This window comes from Malania oleifera, chromosome 8 (genome assembly GCF_029873635.1).
Source record: "Malania oleifera isolate guangnan ecotype guangnan chromosome 8, ASM2987363v1, whole genome shotgun sequence".
NCBI classification, from domain to species: Eukaryota; Viridiplantae; Streptophyta; class Magnoliopsida; order Santalales; family Ximeniaceae; genus Malania; species Malania oleifera.
In genome coordinates this window covers 41,505,189-41,521,756 of record NC_080424.1, presented here as the reverse complement: position 1 = coordinate 41,521,756, position 16,568 = coordinate 41,505,189, and the positions used below count along the sequence as shown (strand labels likewise).

Sequence of the window (16,568 nt, the reverse complement as noted above, 5' to 3'; positions counted from 1 at the left end):
GTTAGCCGGTTATTATCGTTGTTTTGTCGAGGGGTTCTCAGCTTTATCAGGGCCTCTAACATGACTTACTAGGAAGAATGCTAGGTTTGAATGAGACTACAGCTGTGAGCAGAGCTTTTAGGAGCTGAAGTAGAGGTTAGTCACAGCGCCTATACTGATCATCTCGTCTAGGGTGAGAGGTATACTATTTATAGTGGTGCCTCCTTAAAGGGACTTGGCTGTGTGTTGATGCAGCATGGCAGGGTAGTGGTGTGTGCGTATAGACAGTTGAAAGAGTATGAAAAGAACTACCCTACCCACGATATTGAATTGGCTGTAGTGGTACAAGCGTTAAAAATTTGGAGGCATTATTTGTACGGCGAGCAGTGCGAGATTTTCTCCAACCGCAAGAGCTTAAAGTATTTCTTCACTCAGAAGGAATTGAATATGAGGCAGAGAAGGTGGTTAGAGTTAATTAAAGATTTTGATTGTACCATTAATTACCACCCGGGAAAGCAAATGTGGTAGTTGATGCGTTGAGCAGGAAGACTACGAGCCCAGTGTTAGTAGCTATGGAGATCCAGCATCTGATTATTATGGATCTGGAGAGACTCGATATAGAGTTGATGGAGAGTAATAATCCAGTATGTATCGCCAGCCTAGTGGTACAACCTACTCTGTAGGAATGAATTAAAGTTGATCAGAAGGAAGAACCAGAGTTAGTAGAGGCGGTGAACATAGTGCAGGGTGGTCAGTTAGAGGAATTCTGCATTTTAGATGATGGAGCTTTGCAATTCCGTTCCAGATTGTGTGTTCTTGTTGATGCCGACATTAGGAAGACTATTCTAGATGAGGCTCACAGATCTTTGTATACGGTTCATCCCAGCAATACGAAAATGTACAGGGATCTGCGAGAGTTTTACCGGTGGAGTGGTTTGAAGAGGGAGATTGTCGAGTATGTAGCCAAATGCTTGACGTGCGAACAAGTAAAAGCTGAGCACCGAAGGCCGACAGACCAATTGCAGCCGCTATTTATCCCAGAGTGGAAGTGGGATCGTATATCCATGGACTTTGTTTCAGGGCTGCCATCGACATCACATGGTCAGAATGCAATTTGGGTGATAGTAGACTGGTTGGCTAAGTCTGCCCATTTTCTCCTTATCAAGATTAGTTATTCCCTCAGCCGATTGGCAGAAATTTAGGTTCAGGAGATAGTTCGTTCTCATGGGGTGCCTGTATCTATTGTGTCAGATCGAGACCCGCGATTCACGTCACTGATTGGCAGAGATTTACATTTAGGAGATAGTTCTTTCTTATGGGGTGCCTGTATCTATTGTGTCAGATCGAGACCCGCGATTCACGTCACAATTTTGGAGGACCTTACAGGAGGCTCTGAGGTCTTAGTTTTCATTTAGCATGACATTCATCCTTAGTTAGACGGACTGACTGAGAGGACGATACAAACACTAGAGGATATGCTCCGAGCATGTGTATTAGATTTTGGGGGTAGCTGGACTTAGTTCATGCCGTTGGTAGAGTTTGCATATAATAACAGTTACCAGTCTAGTATTGGCATGGCATCGTTTGAGGCACTATACGGTAGGAGATTTCGATCTCCTTTGTATTGGGATGAGATAGGTGAGCGGCGAGTTGTGGGTCTAGAGATGGTGCAGCAGGCATATGACAAGGTTCATCTTATCAGGGAAAGAATTAGTGCAGTACAAAGCCGACATAAGATTTATGCCGACAATCACCGCAGGAATTTGGAGTTTGATGTGGGAGATCATGTATTTTTGAAGATAGCTCCATTAAAAGGAGTTATGAGGTTTGGTAAGAAGGGTAAATTTAGCCCTAAGTTTATTGGTCCATTTTAGATTTTAGAGAAAGTGGGGCCGGTGGCTTACAGGCTAACTTTGCCACCTACACTATCCAAGATACACGATGTATTTCACGTATCTATGTTGAGGAAATACATCTTAGACCCTTCTCATATTATCAGTTATGGTGAGTTAGAGCTCAGTGATGGTGAGTTAGAGCTCAGTGATTCGCTAGTTTATGAGGAGGTACCAGTGCAGATTCTGGATAGAAAGGAACATGAATTACATAGTAAGAAAATTCCTCTAGTAAAAGTTCTATGGAGGAATCGTGTGACAAAAGAGGCTTCTTGGGAGCTCGAGGAGCTGATCAGACAGAAATATCGGCAACTATTCCCAGAAGTTTAAATGTAGTTTGAAATGTGAGTAAATATGTAATGTTTCTTGTACAGGTACATGTAATGTATAGGTAGTATGAGATATTTAGCTTTGGAAGAATTTTCTTTTAGTATATGTAATCTCCTAGAACTTGAGTTGTAACCATTGTATTCCTCCGCGACAAGTGAGGGTAAGTAATAAAAATAAATAGACCATTTTGCTTAAGGGGTGATAAATAACATGAATAGTAAATTTTGAAGAAGAAATTTTATAAGGAAGGGAGGATGTGACAACCCGAATAAATCTGGAATTTAAATAATAAAGAGGAAAGGAAATACCCAGAGGACTCGTCGACGAACATAGGGAATTCGTTGATGAGGCTAGAAGAAAATTCGTTGACGAAGACTGAATTTCGTTGATGAGGAAATACCGAGAGAGTTTTGAGCCGACTGAATTTCGTCGACAAAATTGTTGAAGGATTCGTCGATGAATCTAGTTCTATATATATGAAAAATCCAATTGTTAACTTCTTTATTAAGCTAACTCTCTCCTTTCTCTCTACCCTTCGGCCCTCTCTCTCTCTCTCTCTCATCAATTTTAGGCCAAATTTATGCTGAATAGACAATCCGAAGTCACCACGACGCTCCTGGGGAAGTTCTCTCCAAATCTGCCGTAGCGGATCCTTGGTGAAAGCAAGTTGGAAATCATCCCTAAGTTGAGGTAAGACTTTTTAAGCCAAATTTGATCTTGTGATAGCTATAAGAAATGATGTACACATAGAAATACTGAAGTTTAATACTGGGAATTTTCAGTTTTAGGGTATTGATCAGGAAGTTCTACGGGGGTTAGATCAGGATATTTTAGGGGCTTTCTTAGTAGTTAGGTAAGAGAATAAATTAAAGCAGTTACTTGCAAATTATTGTCATTTATGAGAAAAGTTATTTTCAGGAAAAGTATATATTATATCTGTATATTATGAAGGAAATGTACGTTTGAGAAAAATATTGTTACTATGTTAAAATGTATATATATGTATGAGATATTGACAACTGTGATTTCAAAATACAATGTATGGTTTTTATACAGCAAATGTGTGGCATGAATATGATTTTATATGGAAGAATATCATGGTATGACAAATACACGAATGGGATATGTTTTGAGAAATTATGAACAAAGTACAGTACATTACAATGTTGAAATACATGTTAAATGATTTATTTTCAGAATGATATTATGATATGTTCGGCGCAAAGCCGTAATTTATGAAATGTTCGGCACAAAGCCATAATTTACGAAATGTTCGGCGCAAGGCCGTGATATATGAAATATTTGGCGCAAGGCCATATTTATGCAATTATGAAAGATGCTATATGATTATGTATTATATGTTATCAGAACCCGGATGCTAGTTTAGTTCAGTTCAGGAGCTCAGTACTGTAGCTGTGTATAGATCAGATATCTATGTTCAGATTAGTGCTAACCACCCCACGAGGGGGTGGGAGATGGATAGTTGGTGTGACTTTCAGTGTAGAGTTGTAAATGTCCACCTGGTAGTCCGGACCAGAGTGTGGTGGGCCCATTATACTTATAGACATATTTGACTCGGTAGTGGTCGGCCAGCCATTGTCGGATCTCGCTTTCAGGTTGCAGAACCCGTCATAGGGGGTAATACATGACATTAGCTAACTATTCATCCTGGGTATGTTTTCAGTATTATCAGTTATAACAGATGTTTTATGTACATTATGATTTATTAATAAATATGAAAGTACATGAGAATTTAGTATGTTATGATGAAAGTTTACTGATATATAAAATGTACTGTACATGTATAATTGTATTAAATATTCATGTTGCCACACAGATGTATTTAGTTTTTTTTCCCTTACTGAGATGTATCGCAGCCCCAACATTAATTAATTTTTCAGGAGACTCTGAGTGATCGACGGGTCGTGGCTACCGTTGAGTAGTGATATTACCCCGTTAGGAGGGTAAAATTTTGTACTAGGATCAGGATTACTTTGTGTTTGATCCTAGAGTTATTTTGATGTTTTTGGAGGATTTATAAAAATAAAGTTTTATGATGTTGTAGTAAACTCTGGTATTATGCTTTATGGATGGAAGGTTGAGATTTTATACTTGCTGCTGCTCAGGTTTTCGCTGTGATTGATAGGTGTCCCTGTTACCCATTGGTTCGGGTTGACCATTTTATTTATTATGTTATATTTTATTTGAGGTGTTACACTACTAATAAATTGAAATTTAAATGCACATTGATGCAATTCAAATGTATGTATGTATAATGTCACAAGGGCCAACTGTATAGCATTGGACTTGTTGAAATGTGTTTGAGATGTCCCCAAGATAAACATTGACGCCACTTATACACACCCAAGTCAACTTTAAGGTTACAAATAGTCTTAATATTTGCACAAAATCTTACTAATTAATAATCATATCTTAAATTAACACAAGTTCGAAAACATAGAAGGCATATTTGACATTGGAACTTATTATGTTAACTTTGTCCATTTTTTTACTAATATTTTGATTACTACTCCCCTCTTGTAAGAGAGCTTGTGTAGTATTGGATTGTTGCTCCTTTTGAGCCCCATGGGTGATGCGTAGCATGGGCTAGCGAACTCCTTGTTGCCTTGCCTAGGTGCTTCTATCTTGAAGTGCCCCTTCCAACTTTTGCAACCAATGGTTTGTATCACTCTCACAATTTCTCAAATGATGAATGAGTAATAACGTCACTATCATACTCTTTATTGCCTTTTGCCATTGCTCATTTTTCGCATAGAGTTCCAGATATCTATCCAAGCTCCTTTGACCTCTGATTCCCAATTGTCTGATTGTGGACCTCCTTCAAGTTTCTTTGGTGCGATTTATCGAGTCCCTTACAACATTTTGGAGAAGTGCACAGGGATTATAAAAGCATATATGCAGGTTATAATTCTTGTGGCAATATTATAAATTATTGAATTAAAACATTTTAACTCAATATCATTGTTAGCCTTGGTGGCTACATAATCATGTTTTATATGTTTTGATAATATTAACCTATTTGTTGCTCCTAGTGCATTCCATCTTTGCAAAACATGTTTAGCATAGGTGCAAGTAACATATACATGAAGGTACTAGATCAAATACAAAGATTGGACCGAGTAGATGTCAAGTAGGAAAGATCAGATGGACACTCACTCAGAAGGACTCAAGCACATCCAAGGAAGCTTAATGAAGAATTGTATGTAATAGATAGTGTTTGAGGTAGTATGTTTTGTAACTCTTGCGGTTTTATTTCATGCATGATTTTTGAGCAAGAGTTGAGCAAAATGCACATGCATACTAGGACACATGAGTTTTAGGATTTCATTAAGTCACAAACTCAAAACTTATGGTTTTCAAAGTTAAAACAAGATTTTGTCAAAAGAATTCTATACTCAAAATATGTTTTCATAAGGGACAAGTTTTCAACATCTTGGCATTATGAACTTTTACAACACTTGGTCCCGGTTGTGTCAAAACATGTTTTATGTCTTAATGCCTCAAGAAAGTCAAGTATATTTTTATAAAGGACATACTAGCATATAAGATATCAAAATAAGCTTTCAATGTATTTTCTTATACAAGATATCTTATATTCAAAGGGAAACTCATTTGGACAAGTATTAATCTTCATTAGACTTAATATCTTTTATATATTTTTGTCCAAGAATTGTTAAAATCATTAAAATATTTTTTTGAATGAAAAAAAAAATAGGGCATTAGTCGATTAATATGGTGCATTCATCGACTAATTAAACTAGTAAGCCTAATTGAGTGTCTACCCAGTCGAATCATCGACGAATAGGGTGGACTCGTTGACGAATGGGTTTTGACTCGTTGATGAATTTTTCTAGTAGCTAAAAGAGTTTTTAACCCAGGTGACTCGTTGAAAAAAAGGGGTAATTCATCAACGACTGAGGGTACCTCATCGACGAATTTTTCCAGTAGCTAAACAAGTTTTTAACCCAAGTGATTTGTTGGCAAAAAGGGGTAATTCATCAACGACTGAGGGTAACTCATCGACGATTGGGTGCAATTTGTCAAGGATTAACATCGATACCTGAACACCAACGACTACTTCTTGAGCCAATCAAATGGGATTCACTCCCAACGATTAGATAACAATTAGTTTGGCTCTTTGGCTATGAATACAAGTCCATAGACTTGTTTAGCAATGGTTTTGGTGATTTTACAAGTTTTTGGTGAAAAATATCTTTGAACACAAAACTTAGGCATTTTGCATTTTAGTTCTTCATCACAAGTGCTCAAATTATCTCTTGCTCTCTAATCATGTTTGATTCATTCCTTGAGAGAATAATGTGAGGATTGTTTTGTACTTGATATCAGCTCATTTGAGGAGCATTGCTTTGTATACCCATCTTCTTGTAAAAGGTTCTTTGTGAACCAAGTTGTAACGTTCTTTGTGAACCAATTGATGAAGGTTCTTGGTGAACCTTGTGGCTCTTGGTGTGCGGTGGGATTTGTTCTCATGTAAAGACTCTTAGTGAGCGTTGAGGGATTTATTCTCTTGTTGTAAGGCTTCTCCACCGGTGAAGAAGTTTATAGTGGATTGTGGAATCCTTGTGTTGGTCTCAAGGTGTGGACATAAGATTGGTACTGAACCACGTTAAAATCCCGATGTTAAACTTCCTTATCTTTCTCTTAATTTTACATCTTATGCATGATTTACATTTCACATATTGTGGTATAAGTGCTTGTATCATGTCAACATTATTATTTTGTAGAGAAAAGCGAAAATACGCGAAGTCTATTCACCCCCCTTCTAGACTCTATACAACCGACCAACAAGTGGTATCAGGGCATACCACACTTTCACTCATTTTGTTGGATTTTGAGTAATTTTGATTTTATTCTCAATTAGCCTCTTCAAAGCTTGAGCATCTCCAATGGATGCTTGGACCATTAGAACCATGTACATATTAATTACATTTGGCTATTCAATTTTATGCCTCATTCCAAAATTGGATAGATAGTCATAAGGTGCATATTTTGATGTGCATGAGATCAAATTCCTCTCAATAAACATGATTTCATTTGGGATTTACTGTAGTTAAATGGTTTTGTTCACATTTTGTCATCACATGTTACGTAATTTAATTTGAAGAAATAATTTTACTGAAACTTTTACATGATTCAAGTGAGAGAATATGAGAATATGTGGATTGACAATGTTTCACCAAAATATCTATATAAATATAACGACACGTCCTTACCCTCATCTTAATGTTTTATTACAGTTTTCCATCAAATCATCATTAAAATAGGTAAGAGAGTAATTCACACTTAGCGCACACCCACTATTAAGTTCTTGAAGAAAAAATATGAAAGACATGATAATGCAATGCTCGAGCTTTTGTTAGAATGACTGTCAAGTTTTAGGCTTTTAAAATATAATTAAACAAGTTATAACAAAATTGAGTTTTCTATTTCACATCTTGCATAATTTTGGATAATGCCTTTTAGAGGAGGGGTTGTGCAGCTGGACACTGTTCTAACGGCGTCAAAGCGGCGTGAGTTCAGCTCTTACAACGCACGGACAGGCTTGACCACAAATTATATGTGCACGTGACCACCACGTGCAGCAATTCGCACCCCTTGAAAAGCTAAAACCCCACCTTCGTTTTCGTGTCTCCGCACAAACAGAGTGAAAAAAAAAAAATCCAAATGTCGACTGTCACTGTGCCTGAGCCGGTTCCCTCTGTAACCGATGACTGTGAGCAGCTCAGAAAGGCGTTTGCAGGTGATCATCACTTCCCCATTTTCTCCTTTTTTTCTCAAATTAATCCTCTTCTCATCGATCGTCTCAATCCTATCTCACCATTTTCCGAACTTGTTGACTAGTTTTTAGTTTAATGTGGAGTTCTTGCTTCAATGATGATTGGATCCGTGTTCTCTAGTGTTTATGGGTCTGATATATTTTTCTTGGATCTCGTCATCGATCGCTTCGATGACCCTTAATTTCTTCTCAAAGCAAATTGCGATCGATCTGCAAATGTTTATATCATGTGGTCGGTTTTAGCGTGTTTGTAATTAGAACAGTTAATGTGCGAGGTGATTTCTTAATCACACTATGGATTGATATTGAAGTTGCATGTGTGTTGTGTTCGTTTGCGATAGAGATCGTCGCGTGTTAAAGCTTCTGACCCTGTTTTCCTGGCTGGCTCCCCTGTTTTTCTCGAGATTCATTTACAATTTGTGATTTGATGATCTGTTGTGACAAAGATGATATATTGATTGCATGAATTTGGATTGAATTTTTTTAAGAACATTTGGTTGATATTGTGGCAGGATGGGGAACAAATGAGGGTTTAATCATATCAATATTGGCTCATAGAAATGCTGCTCAGCGCGAGTTGATTCGACAAACTTATGCAGCGACTTATGGAGAAGATCTTCTCAAAGCACTGGAGAAGGAACTTACAAGTGATTTTGAGGTGTCAACTTCTCAACTTAGTCCTTTGTCTCTGGCAGATTGTATTCGCCACTTACCATTTGCGCATTGTGCCTACAATATTTATTATGTTTGAAATGTTTCTGGTGTATATGTTTGCAAAAGAAAAAAGAACTGATTCATTTAGGTGTGAGTGTGAGGCAAGAATGGTTCAATATCTCTCTAACATGTCCTAGCAATTGAAAGTCCTTTGGATTTGAAGAGTGGATAAAACACAGACCCACCATACCATTACCTTGTGTTATAATTTTAATTTTAATTAGAATAATGGAGGTTAGAACCCTATGCTTTTTAGTTATAGAGGCTCTGATGCCGTGTTAATAAACTGGATTCTCGTAAAAGCTTGAGTTTGTTAGGTGAGACCTCATGAATGGTTTTAATAGTTTCTATGGACGACATTTGCCGGGAAAAAAGAACACATGCATGATGCTACTAATAATCGGGCATAACCTTGTGTTTGGTTTGGATAATAGTGGTGGAAGTGTTCAGTGAAGCATTCAAAAAGCTAGTAAAATTTTCTTTCTAATTCATTTTCTGTCAGAGAATTGTGTTGCTATGGACTTTAGATCCTGCTGAGCGCGATGCATTTCTGGCTAATGAAGCTACAAAGAAATGGACTTCAAGTAATCAGGTTCTTATGGAAATTGCATGTTCGAGGTCATCGCATGAACTTCTTTTGGCGAAGCAAGCTTATCATGCTCGTTTCAAGAAATCCATTGAAGAGGATGTTGCATATCACACAACTGGAGACTTCAGCAAGGTACAGCCTGTATATTATTGGCATGTTTTGAGTTTGAGAGGGACTGTCTAAGCGTAAAAAATCATAAGAAAAATTCTATGGTACCCACGACCTCCAAAGGTGTGTATGGTAGAAAGGTTCTTACCATAAAAAAAGTTGCTCTTTTTTCTGATGATTAAGGTGCCTAGTTCTAGAGTTCCTTTTACCATTTACAAAATAATACATCTAAAAGTTTTTTTATGCGCTATTGATTCCCACATCAGTTGGGAAAAGGTGCATTATATATACTATGCAATGTGATAGACGTGTTCATAAAGGCATTTGCACACATCTCCCATTCCTTCTAAAACTGCAATTTCAGTCCCCATTAAGTGAGGTGATTTGATGCATTTCTTGTTCATATTAGGTTGTGATTCTACATATTATAAGCAAGTATGCTTTTGATTTTGTGAACTTGGAGAATCATTCCTAGTTTTTGAAGATTAATTCCTTTGCCTATTAAAACTAGAGAAACAAGTATATTATAATTTTTGGTAACAAAGGAATTTTGTGCTCAACAGAATCAGTTTTGTGTTCCCACTCATTGGTTGATACTAATGGTTACATCACAGTTTGGCTTGGGAAAAGCACCAGCTTTAATCATAGAAAAAAAAACAAAATGTCATTTGGAAATTGGAATACAAAGCAAGTTTTTTTTTCTTTAATAAATTGATACTTCAATTATTTTCATTCGTTCCAGCTTTTGGTACCTCTTGTAAGCTCATACCGATATGAAGGACATGAAGTGAACCTGCCCCTGGCAAAATCAGAGGCTAAGATACTCCATGAGAAAATTTCAAAGAAGACCTACAATCATGAGGATGTCATCAGGATTTTTACTACAAGGAGCAGAGCACAGGTCAATGCAACGCTGAACCACTACAAAAATGAATTTGGGAACGACGTAAACAAGGTACATATTGTTAAATGGATTTGGTAATAAGTACCACTGATGAATATTTCTTTCATTAGTTCATGATATCGTAGTAGTTTATAATAGGTGTAAACTATTCCAAAGTACGGGCTTACAACAGTGTAGTCATGGCCATTGCAAGCATGGCCATATTTTATTAAGCTTATAAGTGTCAAATTTATCACTTAAAATTGTCTGCAGGATTTGAAAAGTGATCCCAAGGATGAGTTCTTGGGTCTCTTGAGAGCTACAGTGAAGTGCTTGACCCGCCCTGAGAAATATTTCGAGAAGCTTCTTCGGCTGGCAATCAACAGGCAAGGAACGGATGAATGGGCTCTCACTAGAGTTATTGCGACAAGGGCTGAGGTTGACATGAAGATTATAAAGGATGAATACCACCGCAGGAACAGCGTCCCTCTGGATCAAGCCATTGCCAAGGACACTACCGGGGATTATGAGAAAATGCTTCTGGCCTTGATCGGGCATGGGGATGCTTGAATTGCTCTACTGTTCAATGGCATTTACTCTCTCCCTCCTAATATATATGCTATCTTATAATAACTACTATTCCATGGTTATGCCCAGTCGTGGGTGACTTTGAAGATGTTTTCAGCTAATATTGCAAATGATGATAATATATATATATATATATATATATATATATATATATATATATATATATATGCTTCAAGCCTAATGCAGTACTTTTTATGCATTCGGTGTTTAGTTTCATGAAACTATATTTCAATCGAACCAAGTCTCAACAGCCACTATTGCCGCAAGGACTGAATCTAAATTGTGCGTGTGGGGATGTTTTCACCTCCTTTCTCTGTTCCATTGGGCCAAGTCTGGTCCAATATGGTAGTCCTCCAACAAGTGTTTTTATTTGATATTTCAATTGAGCCAAGTCTCAACAGCCACTATTGCCGGAAGGACTGAATCTAAATTGTGTATGCAGGGATGCTTTCACCTTCTTTCTCTGTTCCATCGGTTGAATATGGCAGTCCTCTAAAAAGTGTTTTTATTTGATTAGCCTTTCTGGAATTTTGCCGTCAAGGTCCTCATCTACACGCATTACCATTTGCTCTATTCGTGCAGCAATATTGGGCCACTGTTTCTACTGTGTAGGAGACTTCAATTGATATATATATATTTTTTAATTTTACCTTTACTTTCTTTGGCTTACATTGTTGCGCTTGCAACTTGGAAGAGAGTAGAAGAATGCTATTATTATTATTCCTTCTCTTTGAGAAGCTGAGTGCTTGATAGAATGTGAGCACTTGTGTGAAGGAGCACTTGCATGAGTGTAAAGGAAGTGGATGTGAGGGAAGAAATGAATTGAGCTTTATTTTATACTTTTTATTTTAAAATTAATGAAAGTTGTTTTAAGTGCTTAACGAAGTTAAACTACACGAACAAATGCAAGTGGCTTCTATAAGAATACTAAAAGAGGTCAGATTTTGAGAGGGAGGAAGCTGGTGTGCATTTTTTTTAGATATCAAATGCTGGATTACTTTTTAGTTTTGATTCAAACCGATGAACACTTGAAGATTGTCAATGAAATTCAATAAGAAGGAACTGAACTAAACCAAGAGATGCAAACCCATAAGCTCACTTGTGTGTACGAGGTGAACAAGGGAAGCACCGAGTTTAATCTCATTTTTTCTTACTCATTAATGTAGATGAATGTCGTCTTCTACTTAACTTTGAAAATTTGAAGGAAATGAATGATTCTAGAACAGTTGAATGATAGGATTTTCCTCAGTAGAAAATAGAGTGATGACGAGGAAGATAGTAAAAATTATATTATAAATTATCTCTTTGATGATTTCTGTTATTTTTACACAAATTCATATTCATTTTTTCTTAATCATGAGGAAGATAGTAGAAATTATATTCAAAACTATCTATTTGTGATTTCTGCTATTTTCACACAAATTCATATTCACTTGTAGATAAGATATAAAGAAGCTTGGAAGAAAAATACGATAGTTATTAATAAAATTAGGGGAAAAAATTATGTCTGCAAGTTTTTCAAAATATATGATGCTAGATGGTTAATATAACTCTCTAGGAAGATGTTGGGGATGTGGCTCATATTTTGAACGGAAGCGCATGCACTAGGAAAGTTATGTGAAGCGACGAGTAAGGGCATGGGAGGAGGCTGTAAAGGGATAATTGTCGATGGTTTGGGCTCTAATCGTTGACAGTTTTAGGCAGAATGCAGAGGTGTTCTTTCTGCTCCAAACCGTCGATGATTTCAATCAGTGCAAGTCACGTAATTCAAATCGGGAGGCTAGTAGATTGGGCTAATCGGAGGGATTTCCTCCGAGGATTACTACAATGATTGTTTAGATAGGATCTAAGGTTCCTGTATATTTAGGGTTTGCATACTATCAATGATTTGTAACCCTATTGGAAACTTTGACATTGTTCATAGTTGAAAACAAGTTGCTGCTCTTGTGGACGTAGACAAATTGCCGAATCATGTAAATCTTGTGTCTTTTGATTGTGTTTTCATTCTTCTCATTATTGAGTGTTTGCTTCTTTAGTATATTTCATCATTGAGTGATTGCATTTGTGGTTTGTTGATTAATTCATTGTGTGATATTGTGTGCTTCCGCTGCGCATCCGTGACGAAGAACATCAAGTGGTATCATAGCTATTGGTTCTTAATGGCTGGGGTCTCTTCGATGAAGTTCAATGTGAACAAGTTTGATGGAACTGCTAATTTTGGGCTTTGGCAATGGAGAGTGAAAGAATTACTAGTGCAGCAAGGGATGGTGAAGGTGTTATATGCAAAGATGCTGGACGACATGAACGACACAAGTTGGAAGGAGCTTGAGGCAAAGGATGTGTCCACTATCCGACATTGTCTGGGCGATGACGTGATGTACAATGTCATGGATAAGGAATCGTCGGCTGCTATTTGGTTGAAGCTCAAAAGCTAGTACATGTCGAAGTCACTTACAAATAAGTTGTATCTTAAGCAAAAGCTTTATTGACTTAAGATGGCGAAGGGTTCAAACCTTACTCAGCACATCAACACTTTCAATTAGATCATTAGTGATCTGGGGCACGTTGATGTGAAGTTTGAGGAAAAGGATAAAGCATTGATGCTATTGAATTCCCTACTGACATCCCCTACATATGAAAACCTGGTTACGACACTGACTTGGGTGAAAGAAACCCTAGAGTTGGAGGACATCATGAGTGTGTTGCTAGGGTTCCACCAAAGGAAGAAGGGTAGCAATGATGGTTCATATGCTGAAGGGCTTATGGTGAAACTGAATCGGGATCATGGAAGGAGTGGTTTTAGGGTGGATCAAGGAGCCATAGAGCTCGGTCCAAGTACAGGAAGAAGAAGGACGTGCAGAATTTTAAGTATAGGAAAGGAGGGCACATAAAGTCTGAGTGTCCTGAGAGGAGGAAGGGAGTTGCCGAAAGCAAAAAAGGTTCGTCAACAACGGCGAATGTAGTAGAAGAAGGAGACTTTGGGAGTAGTGATGGTGATATGCTCTCAGTTTCATCAGGGTCGGATGAGTTCGCAGATTCTTAAATTTTGGTCTCGATGTGTTCGTATCATATGATGCGCCAACAAGGATTGGTTCACTACGTACAGATTGGTTAGTTCTGGTTCCGTTATGATGGGAAACGATGCTACATGCAAAGTGATTGGGATGGGGAATATCATAATCAGGATGTACGATGGTGTGGTGAGGACGTTGTGTGATGTGATGCACATACCAGAGTTGAGGAAGAATCTAGTTTCTTTAAGCACCTTGGATTGTAACAGGTTCAGTTACAAGTACAAAGGTGGGGTAATGAAGATGAGTAAGGGACATCTGACCATGATGAAGGGGAAGAGACTGTTGGGTAATATATACACACTGTTGGGTACCATAGTTGTGGGTGGAGTTGCATTCGTAGAGTCTGAGTCTGATAATATTGTTATGTGGCATATGCGTCTAGGGCATATGAGTGAGCATGGGATGAAAGAACTTCATAAGAGGAATCTTCTGAAGGAGATAAAATCATGTAAGTTGGAGTTTTGCAAGTACTATGTGCTTGGGAAATAGAACAGGTTTAGTTAATGATAACCACGCATAAGACAAAGGGAGTGTTGACCCTATGGGTCATACCCTATTTTGATTATGACAAATACTCAGGTATTTAATGTCTGCTGAGTTGATGTGCAGATTTATCTTCGCAATATTATATGATGGCACTCGGAGATCCAAAGGAAAATGAAGACCTTATCTGATATTTATTTGTAGTAATTTCTATTTGGGTCTGTAATCTTAATTAAGAAAAGGTCTATAATAATTTACATATCATGCATATAAGATTATAAGCTCAAGACCTAGACTGACCTTAGGTTCCCTATGCATGCACAATTGAATGCCCTATCAAATTTAAGTTAATCATCATATGAATAGGGAAAACATTTTAAAAAGAAAAAGACCAAAAATGCCGAAATAGGCATGTTCGGTCGACCAACCTCAGTTACACTGAGATCCTCAGTCGACCAAACTCCCACCGGGTCAACAGGTTGACCTATCGGTTGACCGACCAAATATATACAGGCAAGCCCTGGTCGACCGAACCTCCCTAGGTTAACATATTGACCCATTGGTCGTTCGACTAGGATATATTGGCAATGCCATGGTCGATCGAACCCCCACGTGGGAGATTCTAACTGCCTGGTCGACTGAACTTCATAGTTCAAAATAGACTGGTCGACCGAACTACGCGGATTTGGGAAAATTGCCTTTGAAACCCTCGAGTTGGTCGACCATCTTCTCAGTTCACTTTCTCCACGGTCGATCGAACCTTAAGTTGGGTCGACCGGTGCTCTCGAGTTGGCGAGAATTACCGAGGTTAAAAACACTGTTATTTTTATTAACCTCACTTAAACTTTTGCAAAAATGACATAGATATCCCCAACGATTATAATTCTCACCTCTTCTATAAATAGGGGCTCATTTGTGAAAATTAAGTAGAGATTAGCAAAATAATTAGTGAAAAATCCTCTAAAAATTTCCAAAGCTTATATTTCTCAAATACTCCCAAATACTCTCCTACTTCATTTTATTTGATCATCCAAGCTTAAAGAGAGTGTTTAGATTATTAGTGCCTCATTCCAAATAGCCCTATACTCTTATTGAAATTTGTATTGTTTGATTTTTGTTGAGAGTTTGGCTAGGGTTCTTCCCACAGATTTAACTTGATAAATCTTGTGCTGGGAAAACTCTTTAGCTTGAGGATCTTTGCATTTTCATTGCAAGATTCCTTAAGTAATTATTTTTGTGTGCAAAATATTTTACAAAGCTTGATTTCAAACAACTCTTGTGCTTGATACAATTTGATAAAATATTTTCAAGTTTGTTTGAATAATATTGCTAGAATCTTTGAAACACTAGTCTGATATTGAGATTTGATATACTTTACTTTCAAAGATTAGCTTGTTTGAACACTCTTGTGCTTGACTGAGTATAATCATTATATTGAGTGTAGATTGCACATATACACCACTGAACTTATAGTTCATACATGCTTGGTATGCATTGATTATACTGTGCATATTGTAGTACATATCTGCTTATGTAAGAAGTGTTTGTTTGTACGAAAATTTACATTTATTGTATTCCAGGCGTGGACCTGAAGAGGGAGACTAGCCCTGTGGAATAGTCCTGGATTGCCTTAGATCCAGTTAGGAATGGTAGGTGCACCATCTTGGTAAGGTGTAGGTTGAGGTCAACCTTGCTAATTGACCTGATTGTAACCGGTTCCGCTCCACCCGTTAAGTGAGTTTTAGTGGAATCCTTGGGCTTGCGAGCTAGAGGCGGGGAGGTAGGCATAGTTGGCCAAACCCCGATAACATTTCTTGTGCTTGCTTTTAATTTTCGTACTTTTAAATTCTAGCACATGAATGCTTGTATTTTACTAGTGTGAATAATTGATTTTATAATTGCATAGACAGACCCTAGGTTGAGTAAAACTATAGCTAGATTAGTTGAACCTAGGAGGAAATTTTTAAAAACCCAATTCACACCCTCTTGGGAATACACCAAAGCTAACAAGGAGTATTGGACAACATTCATTCGAACGTTTGGGGACCGGTGAGAGTGGCATCACGAGGGGGGCATGTATATTTTGTGAGTTATCGATGATCACTCATGA

At 37.6% G+C, this 16,568-nt stretch overlaps 1 protein-coding gene across 1 annotated transcript; it reads left to right on the top strand.

Annotated features, from left to right (window-relative positions):
• The first annotated feature begins 7,852 nt into the window (after positions 1-7,852).
• LOC131162904 (annexin Gh1-like) lies at positions 7,853-11,002 on the top strand. The gene is made up of 5 exons (XM_058119517.1): positions 7,853-7,983; positions 8,532-8,677; positions 9,236-9,454; positions 10,173-10,385; positions 10,587-11,002. Exons 1-5 carry the CDS (start codon positions 7,908-7,910, stop codon positions 10,881-10,883), a joined length of 951 nt encoding a protein of 316 aa, XP_057975500.1. The 5' UTR covers positions 7,853-7,907; the 3' UTR covers positions 10,884-11,002.
• The last annotated feature ends 5,566 nt before the right edge of the window (positions 11,003-16,568 follow it).